At 44.0% G+C, this 26318-nt stretch overlaps 2 protein-coding genes across 3 annotated transcripts in view; one reads left to right on the top strand and one right to left on the bottom strand.

The window, feature by feature from the left end:
* Nucleotides 1-26318, bottom strand: part of CLSTN2 (calsyntenin 2) — a gene marked incomplete at both ends in the record, with an annotated part of 541803 nt that overhangs the window by 243242 nt on the left and 272243 nt on the right. The window lies entirely within an intron of this gene.
* LOC307113350 (small nuclear ribonucleoprotein E) lies at nucleotides 3520-4000 on the top strand. The gene has a single exon (XM_079794960.1). It carries the CDS (start codon nucleotides 3578-3580, stop codon nucleotides 3854-3856), a length of 279 nt encoding a protein of 92 aa, XP_079651086.1. The 5' UTR covers nucleotides 3520-3577; the 3' UTR covers nucleotides 3857-4000.

Raw genomic sequence — 26318 nt, 5'->3', positions numbered from 1 at the left:
ATGACCATCAACACTGGTTGAATGGACAGAGGTGGGGAAGCATCAGTCAGGCTTTGGGAAGCTGACCCGGCCTCCTCACAAGCAGTAGGGTCTGTGTCTAAGGTGTCCCCAGAATTCTTCTCGTTGTTCAGGAGAAGCACTGCCCCCCGACATTCCTCCTCTAGAAGCAGAGCCTGCATTAAGCTGCATGGCCCTTCCTGGTGCAGGTGTGGTTCCTGTTCTGATCCCCCCACGAAAGGCCTGAAGAAGGGGCCAAAATGCCCTTGAGCCTTCCTTCAATGTCAACACGCAAGTGCTGCCAGGGCAGACGTCTCTGAGGTTCAGTGTGGTGGGCGGGCCCCTCCTGGCTCTTACCCTGGAGATGGGAGACAGGGAGGCTGCACTATAACCTTTGCTCAACACTCATCACCGAGGAGACCAGCAGCCTCACTCCTGGGCATCATGGATTCAACTACTGAACATCCTCGGAGGTTCTGGGAGCGCCTCCAATCCTGCCTCCTTCTGGAATGAATCCAGACCCCCAAAGTGTCCCACATGCTGAAGGGAAAGTGTGGGTGAGGACACCCTTCCTAGTGATGGGAACGGATCACATCAAAACCCCTCCCTACAATTAAATAGTTAGGACTGCACGTTTTGAAGGTGTTTCCAGTGCTCTGACACCTACCGCCAGAGTCAATCGAGGTGAGTTATCCTGAGGGATTGCTTCCCCGGGCTTTCTGTGGGGTCCTGGCTCTGTGAGGACAGGAAGCCAAGCTAGCATCCCGACTTTCTACAGGCCCCGGGCCCTGACATGGCAGCTCACTGCCTCCTGACAACAGCTTGTATAGGTTTTCCTCTGCACCTTAATACCATCCCTATTTGTATGTGATACAGAAAAAAATGCGAGTTTTGGAGCCATACCTGCGAGGTTTCAGTTTCCTCAGCCATGACACTGTAGGAAGGGTTCACTGAATGAACATGAATAAAGTATCTCCCAGCATCATGGGTGATACACGTTTTAAAGAAAAAGAGGGAAGTGAGTATATTTTCTAACCAGCAGGAATTCCGATTTTAAAGGCAATGTCATCCTGTAGGAAGTTTGCCCCCCAAATGTGAACTCATGCCTTCAGGGTGGGTGCTCTTGTCTTCATCCGGGTGTGTCACAGATGACGATGAAATGAGAGAGCCCACGAGGACAGGAGGATGTGACTCCAGACCCCCAAGAGCTAGGTCAGTGTAAGAACTATTTCCTTTAAGGGTTTCAAAACTGAGCCAAGACTGTAGAAAACACTGCTGATCACAATCTTCCTTAATCATTTTATGATTTTCCCATCTAGTTATCACAAGGAAATATAAAATACTGAACACTACATTAAAACTAATAGTTCCAATTATTACCATCTTATTGATTGGCTAATGTAGTTCTGGACATTGTGCACGCCCCTTCCCATACAGGATCTTATTTCTTTTCACACATAACCCAGCAGGTATTAACTGCTGGCCACATTCACGCCCTCTGCACAGTGATGAACTTATCACTCTGTCTCATACCAGAAGGGTAGAAACTGAGGCCAACAACGTTGAATAACTTTCTCAAGGTCGCTTAGCTATTCTTGGAGGAGCGAGAAGGTGGACCTAGATTTAACTTCTTCAAAAACCTTGTTTTCTTTCCCCACATCACTCCACAGGCTTTTGTGAATCTAGGTGTGAGCAAGACAAAAGCAGGGCCGGCGGTCCTTTATCCTTTGCCCCTTCCCTCCTTGTGGAAGGGCAGAAAGTGGAGGGCTTCCCTGGAAACACAGCCCTGGCCGCTGCTTTCAACTCTGTGTAGTACCATGACCGGCAAGAAATAGGAAGGAAGGAAGGAAGGAAGGAAGGAAGGAAGGAAGGAAGGAAGGAAGGAAGGAAGGAAGGAAGGAAGGAAGGAAGGAAGCTGGAGAAGGCAGAGTTAGCTTCTGTTTGTACTTTTATTCTAGAGGTTGCGGGCTCACTGGGTTAAGCAAACACAGTTTGCCTCAGCGGGGAACCCACACACATTTGTGTGTCTGTCTGACACAGACACACACAGTTTGAACTTCACAAGCGTTCCTTCTTTTGAAACCAGTCAGACCTAGCGCATAGCTTCAGGTGCTACTAACCAGGCAGGACTTTTGATGAAATAAACAGCCTGGAGGAGAGGGGAGCAGAGAGAAGCACCTCGAATAACCAGCCTCTTGCCCTTTTCTGCTTGGACATGAGCTGGTATTTAGGCTTCTGCCTTCTCCTGTGTTGGGGACCCTGGTGGGCAGAGGTGACCTCCGAGAGATTCAGGGATAAATGATCATGGAATTCAATGGCGCTCTAAATCCATTCGAATGGGGGCAATGATGCACTGAGCCATCAGCTGTTTGGTGAGCCAGCGCAAAATGATTATGCTGCTCCCCAGGAAGGAAATCACCCAGAGACGCTGGCAAAGAATTATCTGGGATGCGGATGTTAGGGAGTAATCTCTCTTAAATGATTACTTTGTGGAAGGACCAGCCAATGGTGCTAAATTGTCTCCATGCTAGGCCGAGAGGTCAAATGCAGACATCATCCCAGGTCTGTTGGGGAGGAGTAATGATGGGGAGGCAGCTGTAAGTTCTCCCTGGGGACTGCTCTGGATTGCAGGTCCCAGAACTCTGCCATCAGCAGCCAGGAGATAATGCATGTGCTCTTCTAGTGAAGCGAAGCTCCAACCCTTCTGTAGGCCATAGCACAATCATCTGGAAATGCTGAGTGCGCCTGTGGCACTTGCCACCTCCTGGACCAGGGTTTCCAGTCACAGATCCACAATCCCACAGGGTGGACCAGGGGGATCCCTGCAACACCCTCGAACCCCTCCTCCCATCCTGTACACTCACAATCTGGCTTTAGAGGATCGTGTTCTTTACTGACCCAATGTGTGAATGGTTCCAGGGGTGGGGTGTGGGGGACTCAAGGGTTAACTCCAAGTTTACGGCGGGTCCCATATGTTCTTCTACCCTCTGCTTGTGAATTCTGTCCTCACACACCACAGGCACATCCCAAACAAGGCCTTGTCTCATCTTGTCATAAACGGGCTGACATAGAATGTGGACAATTGCCATCTTGCATTTATCTTCCTCCCTTCTGTAGACGCCCTGCAAAGTGGGGTGAGCCAGGGTTCATCTGGGTGGGGGTCCAGGGTGCATCTGGGAGCCGGGTGCATCTGGGTGGGGGTCCAGCTTTAAAGTGGACTCTTACCCTTGACCTCTCTTAGTCTCCCATCTTCTCACTTGTGTCAGCAGTTTCAGAGTATCGCGGGTGAGGAAATGAAGTAACGCATGAGTAGCACATAGTAGAGGTCAGCCGTCGTCCTCTCAATCAGTGAGAGCCATCAAATCCTCACTCACTAGGACATTCATGCGGTTCTAATACTGACTCTTTTCTAATTTCCTTGGCCTGTTCATCGTGAAGATGGGCCTGCTAATGTGTGCCTCAGAGATTGGCTTCAAGGCTTAAATGGACTCCTGTCTGCAAAAATTGGGGCCCAGGCCTTTATTCCAGAAGTGGCTCTGAGGGAGCGTGGGGCTTAGTGTCGTCTTTGTTAGCTTCCACCATGGCGTACCGTGGCCAGGGCCAGAAGGTGCAGAAGGTGATGGTGCAGCCCATCAACCTCATCTTCAGATACTTGCAAAATAGATCTCGGATTCAGGTGTGGCTTTATGAGCAAGTGAATATGCGGATAGAAGGCTGTATCATTGGTTTTGATGAGTATATGAACCTCGTATTAGATGATGCAGAAGAGATTCATTCTAAAACAAAGTCAAGAAAACAACTAGGTCGGATCATGCTGAAAGGAGATAATATTACTCTGCTCCAAAGTGTCTCCACCTAGAAATGACTTAAGTGAGGAATTACTGAGAAGCAATACAGTTTGTGTTTTATGGTGTCCTTTGTTGGGAGAATATGTCTTACCCATTTATTCATATTGGCTTATTACAGTACCCTTAAGTTACTACCATGACAATAAATGATGTTGAATTGTTTTTGTTAAAAAAAAATAAAAAATAAAAATGGGGGCCCAGGAAGGAGCATTTGCTCAATAAGACCTTCTCCCCCGATCAAGCATTTCCTCCCATCTTTCTATCATCACCACTTCAAATCCTCACAAAATGCCTCATTTTGCAAATGAGGAAACTTAGACTCAGAAAGGTTAAGTAACTTCCCTGGGATCACACAGCTGGTGAGTGATGAAGCTGGACTTTGAACCCAGAAATAAGCCCTCTCTCTTAATGCTCCTCACAATGTCTATGGGAACAGAAGTACCCTAGGAACTCGGGTCGGAGCTGCCTTTCACACTGTCCTAATTTTCTGCAACACTTGGTTTGCTCCCCCAGCGGATAAAGAATTGTACTAAGCATGCTGAATCTAACTCAACAATAACAAAAGCTTTTCTTTCCAGAAGAGCCCACTGTTCAGTTACCTCCATTTCTGTGAATGCACCGCAGGCGTGGGCCACTCTGCCCCACCGAGTGTTGACCATTAGATTTCCATTAATTAATACGGAGTTTAATCTTCTTTGATTGCAAACATTGATTGTTGCTGATCTTTCAGCCATCCCTGCCAGGGGGTATGTATCTGAGTTCCAAAACTCTCCGGCACCATCATGCCAGGAGAAAGGTGAAATGAAACATTAAGCTGGGTTTATGGTCAATTTAATTAATGCAAATGCTCAGCTCGGTTCATTTGGCCCAATAATGCTTTCCAATAAAGCTATTGGGGACAAACACTTCCTATTTATTTTCTATGTCCACTTAAAAAAAAAAAATCCTTTCTGCCAGAAACTAAGCAAGGTATGGCCTAAAGGACACTATTAAGTTCTGAGTTGTATCCAGTTCTACAATTCCATGGAAAAGCTGCCTCTTGACTAAAATCCTTAAAACAAAATAAAGATCTCTCAGCAAAGAGGAAGTAGGCCTGTGAATTGGCAGGGCCAATGGTGGAAGGCAGGTGTGAGTGTGAGAAAGACTCAGGAGGGTGGAGGGGGGAGAGAAAGAAAGAGAGAGCAAGAAAAAAAATAAGCTGTGGAAGGTAAGGTTTACCCTTTAGTAGATTTATTAAGGACTAGTGGCCCAGTGCACGAATTCATACACATTGAAAGGAAATTAATTAGAAGAAATATTTTAATATCACTATTCGTCCTTTTTGTATAATAGAAGTGTCAACCAAATTTATGATCAACAATGACAGGTCAAAATACACGCGTGTGGTTGGTACCAGCGAGAGCTTTATATGCAACGTGCATGCACAAGTCAACTTAGCCTTTTATAGATATAGAATAAACTTGCTTAATTAGACCTGCTTTCTGATGTAGCTAAACTTTTTCCAGCCCAGTGAAGCACCCAACTTCTCTTTCAGGTAATTGTCAGCAACACAGCAGTAAATATCAACCAAAGCAGATTATTATTGTAGATCATGCAGGGAGAATAAAGGGTAAAATACTTAACTGCAGCAGTGTTTGACTATATTCTGAGCAGTGAGAAAACTTGAAGTCATTTTCAAGGTCCACCATTTCTTACTTCTTTTCAATTGGGTCAAGTTTCTAAACGTTCTAAATCTCTGTTTTCTGGTTAATGAAAAGAAAATAGGATTCCACTGAGTTGCCTACCTACCTACTCCAGGACTTTGGTGAGAATCAAATGAGATGAGGTATGGGGAAAACACTTCACAGACATTTGGTTAATGTGTAAAATGTTTGGCTATAAAGCAAGTCGTGTTCCTGGGTTGAAGAAACTCCAAGGATGCTAGTCGCTAGGGAGAGGAAGCTGGGCGTTGCTATGTGACATCATTACCCGGTGCCCACAGAGACCGTTTCTGGGCTGGGCTGGGCTGTGGGTCGCATTTTGCCCCATGGGGTCTCGGCAGCATTGGCTGCGATTTGGTGGGCTGTCACTCCGGGGTGGTGGTGAGGCCTGTGTCCCACTTGGGGGAAGCTGAGTGTTGCTTTGTGGGTGCCAGGTCCGTGGTGCTGTTTCTCTGTAAATGGCCAGTGTGCATACGGCAGCTCCTGCATTGAGCGTCTGCCCCCTGGTGGTCAGTGAGCGTCATAGCGACTGGTCGGACGGTGGGAGGGACACTTAGCATATTAGCCTTTTATATATATAGATAACCCTGATCACTTATTCAATTATATATATCACATATATATAATTATATATAATTAATCTATTGAATAATTATATTTAACACCTGTGTAGAATTTTCCAGGGCTCAGACATTTCTACATACATTATCTCATTTGACTGCTGCTGCTTACAACAGTCAAGGTAGCTTTATATTATGGTTTCCATTCTGCAACAATAGAAAATAAGCTCTGAGAGGTCAAGCTATTTGCTTGAGGTTACACAGCATCAAAGTCATGATATGGGCTGTATGCTTCCAGCCCACTGCCACTGGGGCGCTGTGTATAGTTGTGCACAAGGGTGCCTGGGTGCTCCAGTGATTCACCGGCTAAGTCAACACCAACTCTGTGTACTGAGTCAGCCAGAAGGCTGGAACTCTTCCTAATCTGTGCAATGATGCCTCTGCTTGCCAAACCACTTGCCTGCGGGTGGCATCTGTCCAGAAGAGGTGTCGCTTTCTAATGTGTTCACAGTGCCACATGGAAGCCTGCAGCAGCCAGTCCTTGCCCATCAGATCTATCTCAGCACCCACAACACTGTAACGTGCACATGTTTCTCTATATGCACTCCCTGAACTTCCTGAGGGTGAGAACTGAGCTTCAGTCACCTCCATGTCCCCAGGGCCCAACACGGGGTTTGTGAATGTTGAGTGAAAGGTTGGTCAAAGGCCTGAGGAAATGTACACAGGAATGCACGTCCAGTGCTCCTTCACTGCACGTCCCTGGCCCAGCTTTCTGCTGGATGGTCCTCTCTCCTCTGAGGACCCAGAACACTCAGTCCCACATGTTGAGTCTCAGGTCATTGTGTATTTACTAGACAACGAACTCTTTCTAGACAGGAAGCTCTGTGAGGGCAGCCACAGGGGCATGCCAGTGAGATTTTTTACCACCAAGCTCAAACTTTGGTATAAATATTATTTCCCTCTTCTTTTCCTCTAATTCATTCCCCATTTCTATGTAGTCTGTTTCTTAAGGACAAATGATCTGCTTATGTGACAGGAGCTAATGGATGGCAATGTGTGTATAATTTGATTTCACAGAATCAATCAGTCCAAAATAGCTGTACCTCCTCCGAATACACTCTTCTGCAGAGTTCTCCCAAGGCCTTTATCCACACTGTCCTGTCCCAATGTTGGGCTTCTGGGCCATACCAGAACTCTCACACATGCAAAGCTCAGTGCAAATGTGGAGCTGAGGTAACAAAAATATGGCAAAGCCCCTCCTCAGGCCAATCAACCTAGAAATCACTGAGGTCTTCCTTTGTACTTTAAAGGTTCGCCTGTCTGCTCTCTTGTGCATGGCAGACCACCTGGACTTCTGCCTAAAGGAAGCACAGGGTACTTTTAAGCATATAGGTATATTCCCATCATCCCACCCACCTTCAACTTCCTTTGATAATCATCATTGCTGACTCTCTCTGCTTCAGTGAGGTTCAGCATTCCCCCTTGACCTTCACTGTTACCTCAATACCCATAGGCTTTCTTCTTGCTCTGAAACCCAGAAATGTGCCACAGATCTAGAAACTGGAACCTGTGGCCTGAGAGGGTTAGGCCTTGATGGGTGGAAAGGAGAGGCGCAAGTGTTGTAACAGAGGAAGATAACAGCTACACACTCAACTTGATGGCCTGGGAGGAACATGGTCCCTTCTCCATCCACCTAGGGCCACGGTCGGCAAACTGCGGCTCGCGAGCCACATGCGGCTCTTTGGCCCTTTGAGTGTGGCTCTTCCACAAAATAACACGGCCTGGGCGAGTCTATTTTGAAGAAGTGGCATTAGAAGAAGTTTAAGTTAAAAAAAATTAGGCTCTCAAAAGAAATTTCAATCGTTGTACTGTTGATATTTGGCTCTGTTGACTAATGAGTTTGCCGACCACTGACCTAGGACTTCCAGATACAGCTGGTTTCCAAATGTACCTCTAATCCAGAAATGAAAGACATGGGTCTCACTTATCCTAATTCTCTCCACCTGCACTCATGGTAGACATTACTAATTGATCATGATATTGCTCCCTGCTGAGACAATTTCAGCCTTGGAATTCTCTCCAACACAACGTTCCAGACAATAACAATCAGAGTTGGCACATGAAATACCTGCTCTCTTCATGCTCTCCACATAGCTAAAGGTGAATCACTGGTTAACACCCACAGCCAGGTAAGCACCCAGTGGACCCACAGACTGGGTCTATTTTAACTTACTGTGAAGGATGATCAGTTGTTAGACTAATCGGTGTCCAACAGTAAATTGTCAGAACTTTAATGCCTGGTGCAAACAGAAGGAATGGAACTAAAACATAGCAGGGAATTCCAGATGCATTTCATTGCTTCAGTCTCTATTGGAGGCAGAACAATCTACTTAAAATAAGTAATGAGTTTTAGCCACCAATATGTAAGCAGGATACCAACAGATACATCTTCCGATTGCTCTCTAGTTGCTGAGAACTGGAGTTGTTCTTTAGGCATATACTCATGTGGGTGAAATCGGGCATTTCTTACACTTAAAATAAAGGACAGTTGAAAGATGATCTCTTAGTTTTACAGAATGCCAAAACTACTTTTGTATAATCTGAACTCAATATTTCAAGTTTTCTGTGTTTATTTTGGATCTCACTGTGGCTGTGGGATTTCCAATGGTGTCTGTCTTCCTTCTTCCTTCCCTCTCTCCCTTCCTTACTTCCTTACTCTCTTCCCCCCTCTCTCTTTCTCTATCTTTCTTTTGCCCATTTATGCTTCAATTGGTTTTATTCACTATAAGACTAAGAATTTAGGAGTATGCTCTTGGAACCACATCCCTGCATTCCCTCTGGCAATGAGGGACACCAGAGGGAGAAGGACAGACAGACAGTAGGATGGTGGAGTAAGTCACCCTCATAAACACAAAACCCTGTTTCTTGGTGTTAGGTATTGAAGGGTGTTAGGTCCAGGACTAGAAGATTGGTTAGGACTCCTATGATCTATGATCACAGTGGGTCTCTTGTTGCTGGCTGAGCCGAGGAGTGCAGTGTTGATGTATGCACCAGCTGTACCCACCTAGCGAGGGGCCCAAGAACCCTAGAGCCTAATTTCCACAATCTGGAAATGCTCTCTAGATTTACTGCTATAGATCACAGGAGGGGCCTCAGACTGGCACAGGCGCCTCTATCTGCCAAATTTTCCGTGGCCTCTAGACCTGAATATCCCTTTGATGTGTAATATTCTTGCTGACATACAAGCGTCCCTCCTCAGGAGCTGTGTGGGAGTGGGAAGAATGAAGAAAACCTAGCCCTCACCTAAGAAAACTCAAAGCACTTTTTGGTTTTATTGGTTTTATTTGTCTTCCAGATAAAACTGGCTTTTATTTCATATCTGCAGCAGGAGAGCCACTTTTAAAAGTCAATGCCGGTAGAAAGTGCATTCAAACTGCACTTAATCACACTCAACAGGGGCAGGCTAGCCAGAGTGCTTGCCTCTTTTGGACAAAAGCTTGTTTTCTTGAAGACTGGTTTCAAGGGGCCTCGGATGCGCCATGCACAGCTGTGGTTTAGGATGCTGACCCCACAAAGCAGGCGTCACCCTGCATCTCCCAGCCCTCCCTGATCTGCCAAGAAGTTGTTAGTTCAGGCGTCTCTCTCCTGAGCCTCTGGAGGTGAGGCTGACCGAGGGCTCCTCCTCTGGGCTCATTCAGCCCTTGTGAGCACCCCCTGCAGACAGCACCTACAACTTGAAACTGGCTTTGTTTCTGCATTCACCCCCCAGCCAGGAAGGGCAGTGCAGACCCGCTGCTGAAGGCCTCTGTGGCTGCAGCTCCACTGTTTGGACCCAGTTCCTGGCTCTGCCCTGTACTGAGTGAATTAGGGCAAGTTATCTGACCTCAGTTACCCCCTCTAAAAAGCGACAATAATATCTCCTCAGAGAGTCATTGTGGAGATAATGGACTATCTGTGGTGTGTAATGTACACAATGATGGCCAGCACATCCCTGGGGAGGTGAGAGGGGGGTAGGGCCTTTTCTAAGTCACACCTGTAACCTCAGCCTCTGGTCTGAAAAAGAGAAAGCTGTCAATAAATGTGTGTGGAAGGATGACTACTCTTAGACCGCCCCCGCCTCCCTCCACAAGCCTAGTTCTCAATGAACAGTCATCTCTAATGAGAATCACCAGTTTTTCAGCTGCTCTAAAAACCACTGGCCAGTTCTTACTCTCTTCTCTCTCTGTCCCGTGCTCCTGGGTCGCTTCCCTAACAGGCTAGAGATCATTTCTTGCTTGGCAGATCAATGGAAGGCAATGCAAGGGAATCGCCCTCAAAGGGAATCATCATCAACCATAGTCACTTCTCATTATTCACAGTAGTTAACATTCTATAGAGTCCTACAAACACTGGATCAGTGAGTCCAGCATCATTGCTCCTGAGGGAAATACAGGGCTAGGTTCCTGTGAGCCTCTGGTGAGCATTTTCATCAACTGAGAAATATATAACCTTGTTTTCTGTGTGTTCCTGTTTAAAGATACCTTATTTAATATATGTTGTTGATTTATTACCATTGAACTCATGGCCAAAGCTTATCTAAGACAAGGCATACCACAGCCTTCTTGTTCTTAGGAACACCGGACAGCACTTCCACATTATACGTGGAGGACATTTCCAAGCAGCAAAATCACCAACAAAAAGCACAAAAATGCACAAAGCACAGTACCCAATAGACTGTGAAGCGGACACTTGTTTACATACGAGACCTGAAACAAGAAGGCAGTGCGTCGCCTTGTTTGACTCCTGTTGGAAACCTGTGCCTCGGGTGACTCAAATTTTTGCCACTTTCATGTACCCAGCAATGATCGTGAAGGCACTGTAAGTATTGATATTCGGGTTGCAAATAATTGCAAAAGTGACTTCACAAGTATGCAATCTGTGAATAATGAGGACTGACTGTGTAGGATCCTGAAATCTGAAGGAAAATACTTGACGTGGCATTTATGATGAATGTGTGTAGAACTGCGGCTTCAGATGTTCTCCTACAATCAGAGTTCGACTTCCAACTTTCCTTCAGGGATATTTCTCCTTCTTGCAATTATCCATGAGCAGTTAATCTGAGTGTTTTGTTGTTCTGATATGGAATGGAAAGAGGTGTCTTGATGCTTCACCAATCACCTGCTGAATCTGATTGCCATCAGCCTCCCTTGCTTCCATATGTATATTCACACTCTACTGGAGCATTTTCAACTGCAAATAACATTCACATAAACAATGTATATATAAACAATGATTCTGCATGTTTTTACTATAACCACCACTTTCTAAATCAAGAAATTGAGACTCAGAGAGGTTAAGAAATTTATTGAGGTCACAGAGCAGAAGAGAGTGACTCTAAAATCTGAAGTTTTTAGAGAATTATACTAATTAGTCTGGCTGTATGACTGACCTTGATATTGAGTTATCAATATCAATGACAACTAGCAGGGCAAGCTTCCAAGACACATTCTGATAGCTAAGATAACCCACATAAGATATGTGGAGGCCAAGATAAAATTACCAAAGGGAATGACTCAAATGTTAGTCAATAGTATGGTACAGACAACACCTTTGTGAGGTTATCAATTTATTGCCAAGGACATGTCCAGATGTTGCTTACTGACTCATCTACATGATCATGTTATATACACACCATGATTTCAATCAATGAAAAACCAGTACTGTGAACAGGTTTTGAAAATAAAGATAATCACACAGAAGACCCTTCTTAAGTACTTCCTATCATCAGAAAGTTTCTAGCAATCATATGGCAAGTGTGAGGATAATGGAAATTTCCAACATATTGTTCAAACCCACAGAGGTCTTGCACCCTGGTAGAAAACAGTTCAAAAATATTAAGCTGGAGGTTCCACAAAAAAAACATTAAAGGGATTTTTTTTAAAAAAATGATGAATAAGAAGAAAGTAATGGAGTTTAACTGCAAGTAGAAAATTCATCCTCTCAGGTCTTAAAAGAATACATATAACAGCAGCAAATGGGAAATGACAAATCTCCCATCAGAAACACGACTTTTTATTCTTATTGTGTTGCATTTACAGCTCTTCCAAGGATTTGACTCAAGAGAGCCAGAAGAAGAAAAAAAGGAAAAGACAAATGAATTGGAAATGACCTCATCCATTATCTATGGCCTCATGGAGGAAATAATGCCTTCCCAAAGCGAGGCCATGGATTAGCTGTCAAATAAAAAACCTCTGCATAAATACTTGACCTAAGTACAGAGCATTAAAGGAATCTCAGCTACACATGCCTTTGAGGGAGCCACTGCCCATGTGGAATTAGCAAATTGGTAGATAGAAGATTCCACACAGGACCTTCTTTTCTTAATCTCACAGTCTGTTTAAATAACTTTATTAAAGGTAGCTTAACACAATAAAAGGAAGCTGAAAAGCTCTGAACAGAGAATGTGTAAAAAAAGAAATTAAAAATGCTATTAAGCACTGGGGAAATGCTCAATCAATAATTAAAGACTAACAAATTAAAACAAAGATGAGGTGATTTTGCTACTAAAGTAAACACACACACACACCACATAATAACATTCAATATTGGCAGGATTTGTGAAAGGGAGAGCACCGAACTATGGTTAGTGGGAAAGTAAAATGACAAATCTGGAAAGAAGAGTGTTATATGTTTATATCCTTTGACCCAGTAATTTGTCTACTGGGACTTCATCTTAAGGAAGAAATCTGAAATGTATACACATCAGTATGTCAGAAGAGTTTGCAGCCATTTAAAAACATAAAGGCATTTTTAATGACATGGGAATATTTAATATTATAAAAATATAATTTTATACATAGAATGTGATTTCAGAGCACACACAAACACACACACCCTATACCAAACACTGGAAAGAAATAGGCTGGAATACTAACACTACTTGCCACTCCAAGCCAGGGAGACTACTAGTAATTTTAATTATCTTCTTTGTAAACAACTGAACAATAATGACTTTAAAATATAAGGCATGACAGCTGATCCATAGTAAATCGTTTCCCTCATTTCTCTAAGTAACCTGAGACCCTCCTCCTTGCACAGGCTGACTGTGTTACTGTTGGTTATGTATTGTCCACTGACTGAATCACGGTTTTCTACTTTTCACCGAAACACTTTCCCTTATTTAATCATTTTAATCTCCTAAGTGATCCATAGGGACTTTTCCACTTGCCACGTGCACCAAAGGTTACTCATGGAGCATACCTTACACCTCACTATTGGAGGGCCCTTCATTACTTTGAAGCACATTTGCTTTAAGAGTTGGAAACTGATCTTCTATACCCTCCTCCCATCATTCCAGTGAACTGAATTCAGTTTCATGAAAATAGTAATTTATTTAAAAAATATTCATTAAGCATGTAATCTATGCCTTTCTACATCACACAGGTTGCTCTCCAAAGTTTCTTGTACACTAAGCTTGTCTCCCCAGTCAGACCTGGGAATGCAAAATCCAACTTCCAGCATGTAGCACAGAGTTAGGCATAGAGCAAACATGTGTCCAGTGTGCACCTGCTTGGAAAGACACCCACTTCTTGAATCAGAGTAAAATTGAAAACAAAAAAAACCACCTCAGTGCATTACAAATTATACAGTGGTTCTGGTGGCATTTTAGTTACTGCTACTTAGTTGGCTGTCTTTCGATTGGACTGAATCCAATAGAAATATCAAACATTCAGAAATGTTTAACCTTGGGGCAGGTTCAAAAGGGAAGTGCGATAAGACTTGAGAAACACTCCTTTCCTAGAATGTCTGTTCTGGCATACGTTCTTCTAGGCTGTAAAACAGGGATGACAGAACAGAAATACCAACCTGAAACTCGTTCTGAAAGACACCAAGACAAATGACCACTTTTGGGAACTTTCTGCTTCCCCTTAACGTGTACAAATGCACAAACACAAAGTTCCCAAAACAAATTCTGCTACTCTGGGCCGGGCATAGTGATGGGACTTATTCACTTCATCTCATTCAGTCTGCACAAATAGCCCAGTGAGGTTGATGTGGTGATTCCAGTTTCACAGAGCTCAGAGAGGTGATGTATCAGACTTCCATTCCCGTATGTTGGAACAGGATGCAAACATTCAAATACATACATATTTTCCTTTAGAAATTAATTTGATTGTGAATGGAAAATACAGCATTCTTAAGGTTGCTTTTGGGAGCAGTGTAGCTCAAAACAAAGTTTAAGGTCCACCTTTATCAAAAGAGGGGTAGGCATCTACATTTTAAAAATATATTTTATTGATTTTTTACAGAGAGGAAGGAAGAGGGATAAAGAGTTAGAAACATCAATGAGAGAGAAACATCGATCAGCCGCCTCCTGCACACTCCCCACTGGGGATGCGCCCGCAACCAAGGCCCATGCCCCTGACCAGAATTGAACCTGGGACCCTTGAGTCCGCAGGCCAACACTCTATCCACTGAGCCAAAATGGTTAGGGCAGGCATCTACATTTTAAAAGGAGAGGTCCCAGTGGCCAGGGGGGGGGACCGAGACAAAGAAGGGGAGAGAGGTGCTTGTGGATATTTTTTGAGGAAAGGTCTTTCTTATCTTCAGCTGTCATACCCAGAATTAGCTTTGACCTAGAACTAGCTTTGTCATTTCACACTACCCATGACCCTCTAGTCAGCAAAATACGGGGAAAAGGCATATTTCAGTTGGCAGAGATCTGGCTTGCACACACAGAAATCAATTTTCCCGATTCAGGATGTAAGGACCTTAAATGTTTCCAAATGTCCAAATGTCCTGGATTATGTAGGTGGAGCCAATAATTTCTGGTCCTAGAGCCTGTGCCAGAGTTGAAAGAACAGGAGGCAGAACCATGGCTTTGTGTCCAGATTCTGAGAATAAATAGGAATGTGGCCAATGTGCACTGAATATTTCTACACCCCCGTTTTCTCGCTATCAACTGAAGAAGATCATCTTCTCTGCTTTGCCCCATTCCCAAGGATGACATGAGGACTACTTAGGATATACCTGAAGGCTCTTCATATTCTTAAAAACATTAAAAATTCTCCAAGTTCTTAAGCTACTTGAAATCACCTTTGCAATTTTATGAATGACTTGGTTCTGCTTCCCCTTAACATGTACAAATGCACAAATACAAAAATACGCACAATTATTTCAGATAGTGCATGGAATTTTTGGAGTCAGGGTAAGTCCTAGATTGAGAACCTCTCTCATAAATTAGTTATGGGAAACTCTCATAAAAGTCCCCTCCATGGGGTCCAAGGTCTCCTCACCCTATATGTGATAATTTTTCCTTCTTATAAGAAGCCTAGAAGAGTAGCAGTTTGACTATTTCTAGCTCTTAAAGTTTGCAAAGATCTTCATCTCTTCCCAGATTTCTCATGCATTTACAACAAGAGGTGAGGACATGGGAGGTCTGCAAATCTCTTCGAAAGAGGCCCCCCTTACCTAGTTGATTTCTAGAAAAGAATGAGGAGAAATGTGTCCAAATTACATAAGGGGCCCACAACATCTACCTCAAGGGAAGTTCCCAAAGAGGCAGAACATGACCCCAGCAACTGTAAAACGTTACCCAACTGCCCCCAACAAAGGCCTGCCTGTGGCTCTGAGCAGAACCCTGACAGTCACCCCCATCACCAAGCTTGGGTTCCAGGAGTGTCACTCATTCACAAAAGCCCTGCATCTGTCAGAGGAAAGAATGCTGACCGTCATGTCTGGTGGTGCCTTGCCTGTGAGAAAAGGAACAAAGACGGAAGCTCTTGGTGGGCCCTTGTCTCCTGGGATCCTGAACCTTGTATCTGCTTGTAATGAAAAGAATTCAACGAGGATCTGTTCCAGACCAGGACGCCATCCCTGATTTTGGCAGACCTGGACCCAGCGCTTCCCCTCCCCGTTCCCGTCTGTGTTCTCTCTCTCCCCGTGAGGAAAGGCCGGAATGCGACCTGTCAGGGGCCCTGCACACACTCTCCCAGCCCACACTGTGCTGTTTTGAAAATTTTAAGTGAGTTATAAAAGAGCAATTATACAAACGTGATTATGTAATGTCATAAACAAATGTAGTGTTGCCATCACTAATTAGGGACATCAACACCTTGGGAGCCACGAGCACTGCACCCTTGAGCTCCGAGAGACTGATAAGAGGTCTCCTGGGTACGAAGACAGCTCCTAAGGGTTCCCTCTGGAGATAACTCCCATGTTGCCCCTCCCAGACACTGAGGAACGTGGCAATGACCACGGCAGAACTCAAGTGCTAACCTGACTAGCCCCAATCTTATTCCTACATTTTGCCCATGACCAAGGTTTGCTGACTCCGTCTCTGCATCCATCATTTTGTAACCCTGAATCTGTCTTCTGCCCTCTGTCCCTCTGCCTTGACCTTGGGTAGGGAAGGCTCCCACTTTTCCTTCCTTATTAACTTAACAGGGTGCAGTGGGCACCACACTTTCCTAACGCGCTTACACCTTGTAGAGGTGCATTCATACTTCCCATGAGACACTACAGATGTGCTTCTTAAACCCTCACATACATCCGATGACCTAGAGAGCTTGTTAAAGCGCAAGTTCTGACTCAGGAGGTCTGGGGTGAGGCTGAGATTCAGCATTCCAAGAGGCCCAGAGGTGAGGCCCGGGCTGCTGGTCTGTGAACCATGCTTTGAGGAGTGAGGGTCTCTTGTGCTATTTTGGAACCCCCATCAAGGTTGAACTGCTCACATCTTTACAGAGGATGCGATTTCAAGCCTTGGGTCCCTTTCTAGAATCTGTTCCGTCTTTTCCCCGACTCTCCACTAAACCTGCCTTCTGATGGGCCTCCTTGTCTCTGCTCCCCTCAATTCTGTTCCCAAAGTTTTATTCATAAATAAAAACCAATATTTCCCTGTGTCATTCCCTTGCTGAAAATACTCGAATGTCTCTCCATTGCTCTTAGACAACAAATTTCTTTTCTTTTTTTTTGCTTGGTATTGTTAATTTTTATTGATTTCAGAGAGGAATGGAGAGGGAAAGAGAGATAGAAACATCAATGATGAGACAGAATCATTGATTGGCTGCCTCCTGCTCGCCCCACACTGGGGACTGAGCCTGCAACCTGGGCATGTGCTCTGATTGAGAATCTAGCTGTGACCTCCTGGTTCATAGGTCACTGCTCAATCACTGGGCCACACCTACTGGGCGAAAACAACTTCCTTAATATGGCATCTGAGACTTGTAATAACATAGGCTCTGCCTCCCCACTGCCGTCTTCTTGTCCTGAGCTCCTGCCAAACCAAACACCTGCATGTGACATGGCTGTGGCCCTCAGGCTTTGAGCACGGTGGCCACACTCTGACTGCCTGCACCAGCTGTCCCTTTTCTGCCAGAGTAACCCCTACTCCTTCTTCCATGCTTGGCGCAGATTCTACTGCCTCGGGACCTAGGCCCACTTCTTGATGTTGGCTGTGTATTTCTTCGTTACCCTCACTTGACAGAGACCCTTGGAGGTGGAGCTGCATGTCCTTTCCATCACATACACAGTGAGCCATTGACTGGACCAACCCAGCAGCTGCTCTTGGTGACCTCCCTGTTCTCTTGCCACCCCAGTCAAGGAGCCAGGTGTCAGTCACCAGGCTGGAGTACAGATGTGGCCTCCAAACGTCATAAAAAGGTTTCAGGTCTTCCTGCCAACATTTCGAAGAAAGCAAATTAGTTCTTCAGATTCTTTGTCACAAAATCTGCATTTAATAACTAGGCAAACTACCAAAGTACAGAAACAGATGCTGATGAAATCATACAGACTGGAGCAAACGTTAACAGAAGAAGAGACTTATGATTATAGTTTGCAAAAAATTTTACAAATGGCAAACTCAATAGCCTTGACCCATGGAAGATGCCAAATTTTAGTACTGAGAACAGTGAAGTTACCTTCTGGCAATGTCACTCATTCAGTCATCCCTTCTGTCTAGAGACAGGGCTTGGATGCATGACTCGGACCATGCCAGCCCCAGAAAATGTGGTTCTGGCACAAACAGAAGGGACCCCACACTCACATGTCCGCTCACATGCAGCCTGCAGGAGACACAGCCAGCTTATGCGTGGCACAAATGTCACAGCGTGGACTCATCTGCCACCCGGGGAGCCAGTCTATGGGGAAAGGGCCTTTCTTGGAATTCAGCTGCTTAAGAAATCCCCTATAATTCCATATTGTCAGTTCTGGATTTATTAAAGGTCACACAAAAAGCAATATTCTTTTCCACTGAAAAGCGAGGCCTTTGAATTAAAGTCCGCCTAAAACCATATTTCACATTAATGAAGACTATATTATTAAAATGGATTTTAATCTTAGTGTTTTGCTCTCAAGTTTGGAAAAAGAGTGATTAATTAAAGAGAATGCTTTCCTTTCTTTTCTGCCCCTGGGTGGATTTTCACACCCATTTCGCCTAATTATCCCCGGCCCAGGGCCATCCATTGGCAGCTGAGTGGGCTCGGGGAGGTGTCTGGCTGCAACTCCAGGGCGAGGCCCTTGCAGGGACAGTGGCTCTAATGCCACTCCAGGGAAGCCCATAACGAATGGCAGTACATCAAATGATTATGTAAATCTGACTTCTAAAAAGTAATTGAAATATATAGCTCTCATTTCTTCCCTATGAAAACTCCATGAAGCATTAGCTCCAAACCCCCAAAGAGACACAGCCAAATAGCTGTGACTCGCAGCTGTAAATGTCTGGTGTGGAGATATCCTTTGCTCATTCTCAAGCGATCCACCCCATTCCACTCCCAGGTTCAGCATACTTTTTGAAGGACCCTAGAGGAGTGCAGGCTCCTGGAAGGCTCACTCGGTGCTCCCAGATCCTGGTATGGCACCCGGCAGAGTGGGCACCAGGGTACTTGTGCTGAGTGAATGCATGATCCCTCAGATATGCTTGCTGTTGACGCCGAATGTTTACTTGTCAAATAATGTCTGTCTTCCTAATACGTTGTCTGTTAGCCTTGCTTTGATACATCCTGCCACAGCACAAATTATTCCCAAGTGTCCAAAACAAAATTAGGCAGTTTCTTCCCGGAAATGACCTGAGGTGATTGATCTCTGAAAACAGATCGCTATTCACTTGATCCAGAAGATCTCACAAAATCATGCAAATCAAAAGGTTCTATTCTTTGTGTCCCCTTTAACTACACCCATGAAATGGCCCAGACCATCAGGGCATGTGTTCAGGAGTCAGGACTAGGTACTTCTTTCCTGATGGGTGACACTCCCAAGAGGCTCCTAAGTAGCATGGGCTTAATCTCTGCCCCATTGTTCTGCGGGATGTCAAATCCAATGCTTTGTTCTGCTTAGGGAATGAGCATCATAGTCTCCCCTCAGATGCCCACAGAGAGGTCTTTGAAGTTCCCTTCTCACCTACCCATTAATTTGTGCCCTGTGATGCTACTGTGCAAACATCTTGTTTGATTAGAAAAGTGCTCTCAGGTCTGGCAGCATGCTAAGAATCCCCTCAGGAAGCTTGGAGGGATCCTGATGCCTGGCCCAACCCTGGAATCAATTAAATCAGAGTCTCTGAGGGTGTGGCCTGGGTGTCAGTCTGTTTGAAAAGCTCCAGAAGACAGGAAGAGTGGTTCCTGTGGGGAATCACTGGGCTGGGGTGGGGGGCACCTAGCCTAGGCTGGGGCTGCTCTCAGTCTTCATCTCTTACCACATGAGGGGGACAAAGGTTTTATCTGGGGAGGGTTTAAGTGTCTCACTGTCCATGTGCCCTACACCCCTTCAGACACTGAAATGCTCACATTTCCCATGCAAATGATACCCATTAAAAAAAAAAAGAAAGAAAAACACAAGTACACCCAAACCATCAGTGGGGGAGAACTACAGCAAAGTGAATGCTTCACGTCATCGTGTTTCACTCTAGAGACCCAGGTGTCCTGTGTTCTCCCGCTTGTTTTTTAAATGTAAGAATCTGTCTGATATGCCAATTTCAAATTGAATTTTTTTAGGCTTAGGAAAAAAATTTGCTGCACATAAATGTAATTCTCAGCATTCTAATTACGCCAGGGCTTTCTGAAAGTTCCCTCTCACTGTCAGTGTGACAAGTAGGGCGATGAACCCATCCCGTTTGCTTAGAATTTGTTTCCCAGGACGCAGGACTTCAAATGCTAGAACGGGGCAAGTCCCAAGAAAACCTAACAAGCTGGTCACCCTCCCAACAATTAGGTCCTAATGCTGGGTGGCTGGGTTCTTCACATGGTCAAGGAGACACGGGGTTGAGAACTGGACTCTTGAGGGACAGAGATCACTGATGGCCACTAAGTCAAGACCCCAACGTCGATGTCAAGGCCCTTTCATGATCTTCAGCTCACTTTTCTGAAAACCAACCAAAAGCTCCATGGCATGTTCCCTTAATGAGAAGAAGAATCTTCATAAGCTCATCATGGTGAATGTGTTCCCCATTTATGCTTTCTTGGATCAGTTCATAACTGTTGCCCCTGGTATTTGGCACCAAGAATATTGATGATTCTTTTTTTCATTATACATAATCTTCACAGTTACTAAAAATAGCATTTTATTCCCATTTTAACAACCCTAGGATTAGATCCCGTGTCCATCTGAATTCACAGCCTATGCTCTTTTTACTACATTATTCTGCCTCTCTGAAGTAAGTGAGGATATCCCAAAAAGATTTAAAAAAAGAAAAAAGATAAAAAAGCAGCCCCAGAGACAGCTGCTAAGGGGACCCACACCTCCTTCTGGAATTCTTCCAAACTTGGCTTCCTTCCTGCTCATCTGTGCCCCTTGCTCTCTGCCCAGCACTTCCATGGACAGATTTATTAGTTTGAGATTTCCCATTTTTATTAAGAATTCAATAATATAACAATAACAACACTGTTAAGTGCATGTACTCTGTGCCAGGCATTTCGCTATGAATTTTGTATGTTTCATGAAATCCTCATCTTGTGAGGTAGGTGTCATGCCCATTGTACAGTTGAGGAAACTCAGGCTCGGAAAGATGAACTCCCTAGTGCTAGAGCTGTGATTCCAATCCCACGCACCTGATTCGTCTCCTGGCTGGGACAGGCACGAAAGGGGATGGTATCTGGAATGATTCTTTGAACTCACGGCAGTGAAAGTCCCCCCTGTAGCAACTGCCCACACAAAAACACAATTATTTTCCAAGAAAATACTCTGATTGAAGGGGCAGGAGGTGCATTCAATTAACATTTCATGCAGAGTCAAAATTCATGACTCTCCTGGGGAAAATAATGAAACATCACTTTAATCATAATTAAAAATGATACTCAGCTTCCATCTGATATGCATCTAAATCTATTTTAGTGTTATTAGTGTGGAAACAGATTCTCCATCAGTACCGCTCCTGGCTCATAAATAAACTGAAGTAAAAGCAAAATAAATTTTAAGTTGGAAATATCAACGTAAATGCATTTTTACAAGTTCTCTTATTTACAGTCACAGATTCACAGTTTATTGATTATGAGCTTCAGAAAAAAAAAAAAGCTACACAGATCTGTACTGCATAACAAGAAGACCAAGAAAGTAAGACTATGGATGGTATACACGCCCTCAGCAGGTGCCACCAGCTGAGCTGGCTAGTGGGGGCCACACCCTCCAGCAGCCTCCCTACCTTCCGAGAACAGCAGTTAAGTGGGAGTTCACAAAGGGGAGGCCACTGTCCAATGCCACCGTGGAAGCCTGAAGCCAGGAAGTGTGATGGCTTCCCAAATCAGAACAAGACCCGGTCCCCACAGAGCTGCACCTCCTCCGCAGGAGGAAAGCATACACGCCGTGACCAAGGACATCCGTCCTCTACTCCACCATTTGTCAGTCACTGCATTTTCTTTTCTGGAGGCCACTAGTCTCTGGCACATGGCAATGTGCTTCCGCCAACGTCTGGAAGCCCCTGACCATTCGGGACTCTCCCCCTGAATTGCCCTCCCGTCTCTTCGTCAACCTGGTCAACTCTGTTCTCCTTCCAAAACGTACTTCAGTCAGCACGTAGGCAAGAATCAAACATTTCTTTCCCTTGGCAGCCTCCAAGCTTTGGTGAGACTAATGCAAACATGTGCTTCTGAGAATCAGGAAAGGAGAAAAGGACAGGGGGCTGCAGTGGCTTGGCAAGGGTTCTAGAAGAATCGGAGATGAACAATGACTCGTGTAGAAGAGAAAGAAGTGGGTGGTGATAAACAAACAAACAGAAAACAACATCGAGCATGTAAAGAGCACAGACACCCATGGCAGTGTGTGTGTGTACTCTTGTACTGGATCCAGAATGAGGGATGACATGTGTCATCTCAGGCCATCATCTGGGAGGCAGTGGTGGCGGGGCCGACCTCCCCCTGGAGAGAATCACTTGGGGAATGAGCACTTTTCCTCCACAGGCTGTTGGGCAGTGAGGACTTGGTCAGGCTCCATCGCCTCCGTGAATGCCAGACACGGCAGCCTGGGGAATGGGAGTCGTGTCCTCTCATAAAGTTCAGAGTTCCGTGAGCTCTCGCTGCTGGTAAGTTTCCCTGTGGGAAAGCGGTGGCCCAATGGCAAAACCCTCAAGGCCCATAAAGACCCAGTAGTTCCCAGTCAAGCGGGGAGGCACTGTGGCGGGAGCAGGTGTCTCTGCCCTGTGTAGGGAAATGTTAACTTCCCTGGTCTCCGGGAGGCTAGAGCACAGAGAATGGACATTTGGGGCAAGGCATGCTCTGCTTCCGAAATGTAAAGGAAATTTAAGTAAATATTTTCAGAAGATGGTCTGGGGAAGACGCATGGCAACCTTTCACAATATTGTGTTTCAAATGTGCTTTCTTGATATTGCTGCTCATATGTCTCACAGACAGGTTTTCCTGGAAAATATTGACGACACATTTAAAAGTGACAGCATGGTTTCTATGAGTCTTTCTCAAGGAAACCTTCACTGATGCCTGGAATAGGCCAGGTTTCCCCCATTTTTAGATATTCATAATACACTGTACAGGTCTTCTCCTCAAGAGCACATGAGGTAATTGTATTAAATATTATGTGTGTTTGTTGAAGGCTTATCTTCCTTCCTGACATCAGGACTGTAGGAATTCCATCTCTCTTGTTCCTTGATATACTTCCAGAATCTAGCACAATTCTTGATACACAATAAGCACCCATCCAAGTTTGTTAAATTGCTAAATAAATTCATAGACTGATCACTTGCTTCAGAAGAGTCTGGGTCACTAGCTTCAGGGCAAGATGACTACTGACAGTTACAGGACATTGATGTCAAGATGAGAATAAATGCACGATCAACTCCCGTCTAAGCTACCTCTTGTTTGTTCTAACAAACATATCTGGACAACTGGCCTGGGCCACAGGCTAGGGTCAGTGGATTAATGGAGCATTTTCCTCTCCCTCATCCATGGAAGATACTAATATGTAAGTCCTCACAGAACACTTACTTGCTGAACATGAATATGGCCTGAGAATATATTCCAACAGAGTATTCCTAGAAGTCACCACCAATTGATTGGAGATGATAGGAGATATGACATTTATTAACCATCCTGACTATAGGCAACAAGGATGGGCAGGCACAATTTGACAAAATGGGTACAAGTCACAATACAAGATGGCTCTCTTAATATTCCTTTTTAAAAACAATCTTGCCAAAAGTATTGACAAACAACACATAAATGACAAATCATAATTTATACAGCTGATTTCATGCATTATTATTTTTCATGCATTATCTGTCACATTGTCAACAGTTACAGATCCTCATTTGGGATGTCAGTACATTACAACCCGATGACGGGAGATGCATAACACTTCTCCTACTTCAAGTCTCCTATCTGGTCAGCATATCATCTGGGATGAGGAAGGTTTTCATGGAGAAGGTCGGTATAGAGACAGTGGTCCTAATAGAGCTACATAAAATGTTGGCTTCCTCTTTTACCCCAGCTTCAGAACATTCCTTCTCCCCCGGTCAGTCTTCATTGCTTCAATCTTTCAAAGCTGGCTCACTTCCTTCCTAGCTGTCTACGCTTTTGCTTTGCTAGGGGCAAGGTCAAGGATCATGTACCATCAACAAAGGCCCCATCTCTTGACCCTCAGTACACTGGCAGTACACATGAGATTTGTGTTTGTATTAATTTTACATCTGTATAAATGTTATCTCATCTCCTTTCTCAACAAACCTGTCAAGTTAGTATTATTGCTCCACTATATTTTCGGATGAGAAAATGAGGCTCAGGGAGGGTATGTGATTTAATGAATGTCTCATAACTGGTCAATTTTACAGCTCAGTGAGGCTCAAATCTTCTCCCTTTTTATCCAAATCTCACTCTTTTTCCACAATGCCATGTGGTCATCCATGCTTATTTTCTTTATTCATGATAACTTGCTCAGTAAGTACTTCCTAGAAAAAAAGCTACATGTCCAGGTATAATTAAGGTAGAGCTCTATAACTGGGCTGGGGTCAGCACTTAGAGAAATGCCAAAGTCTGAGGTGAGTGCACAGATGAAATCTGAACCAGGAAAGGAAGGAAGATTTTCTATTCTCTGGAGTGAGATCTTATAAGATAGAATTTTCTTTTCTTTCTTTTAAAAATGTTTATATGTGTGATAAACATATATAAAATTTCAGCTCTTCTAGGGTGCACATTTTTCTTATTTCATCACCATTGAAATAAGAATGTGTCTTACAATTAGTGAATCAATGGCATCTCACAATTTCCGGCCAGGCTGTAGACAGGATGCAATTGTAATTGACAGAGTATATACATCAAACTTTGCAGAATGGTTTTTAGCACTTGGAGTAAGTCCTGAATATAATAACGGAGCACTTTTAAGAATGCTGCATTCAAAATGCTCTAATGGCATGGAGGATGGTATTGCATCAAAAACTTGGGCTTAGATAACTCTGAATCACAGGTGATTAGCAAATTCAGTCTCTGAATATGAAGATAGTTTGGGGACACCTCATTTATCTATATTGCATTATCATTTTGAAGTATGCATAGAAGTGATAATATTCTGCAGTTTGTTTTAAAAACTCTTTTAATACATAGTACATTTAAAAATTCAAAGTATTAAAAAAGCATGTATCATAGTTTAGCTGGCAATGTTTTGCCTTTTTTCGAGTTACACAAAATAATGCTACATTTTACAATTGATGGCATATTACCCTCAATAAATACAGCTCATATATGTATTATTTATGTACTCATGTTCTTTTGTGTAGGGATAGAGAGTTAGAAACATCGATGAGAGAGAAACATCGATCAACTGCCTCCTGCACACCCCCTACTGGGGATGTGCCAGCAACCAAGGTACATGCCCCTGACCGGAATTGAACCTGGGACCCTTCAGTCTGCAGGCCAATGCTCTATCCACTGAGCCAAACCGGTTAGGGCTGTAACCCTAAAGAAAAACTGAGTTGCGGGTCTGAACTGAATCAAAATTGCAGAGTTCTCTCATTTTGTTTTTTTAGCACCAACCAGTCTTCCCCATCCTCACAGGCAATATTTAGTAAGACTGACAGCAAAAACTGTGCTTATTGAAGCCTTTCTGCAATCCAAATATGGCAAAAGATTGCTGGGATAGATGATAAGATGCTAAGTACATTTAAGAAATGTACAGAAATATTTTTTCCATGTGTCATTTTGATTTCTCCCAAAATAAATGTCTTCAATTCAGCTGAGCAATCTAACTTACCTTTTAGATCCACATCCATTGTACTTTACACCACAAATGCTGAACTAAAACTCTGAAATTTAAATCCCTTCTTGCCTTAATCATTCTGTTATTTCAATGCATTACACATTTCTTTGTAGCTGAACTCGAGGCTCTGAGGCATTCTTGAAATAGTCCTTTTAAATATGATATTTTTAAATCCCTCCCATAACTCAAATTAAAATGATTTTGACATGGTGTTCTGAGAAGGCACAGTGCTTAATAGCAAATACTTCCCGTGCATTAAGCAGGATTAGTCAGCCTAATCCAAAAAGATGTCATAAGGAGTACGCTACAATAGATGTTTTAAAACTTAGGCCAAATTTACTTCTATTTTTTCCTTTAATGTCTTGAAACATAAAGGGAAAGTCTCACTTCTAAAAATGAAGAGAAGTCTCTGATGACCAATTACTAAACAAGATGCAAGAAAAATGGATGAGATTCAGACTTATTGTTTCCCTTTCTTCCTCGTACAAGTAAAACGTACCAAAAGTAGTTGCTTCTGGACAGTATAGATTTTTTTCCCCCACTCCATGTAG

The sequence above is a fragment of the Cnephaeus nilssonii genome (assembly GCF_951640355.1).
Source record: "Cnephaeus nilssonii genome assembly, chromosome: 17".
Lineage (NCBI taxonomy): Eukaryota > Metazoa > Chordata > Mammalia > Chiroptera > Vespertilionidae > Cnephaeus > Cnephaeus nilssonii.
This window is presented reverse-complemented; position numbering and strand designations above follow the sequence as displayed.

Excerpts from the sequence above, each read along its gene's own strand:
- LOC307113350 (XM_079794960.1), top strand. The coding sequence starts at position 3,578 with ATGGCGTACCGTGGCCAGGGCCAGAAGGTGCAGAAGGTGATGGTGCAG.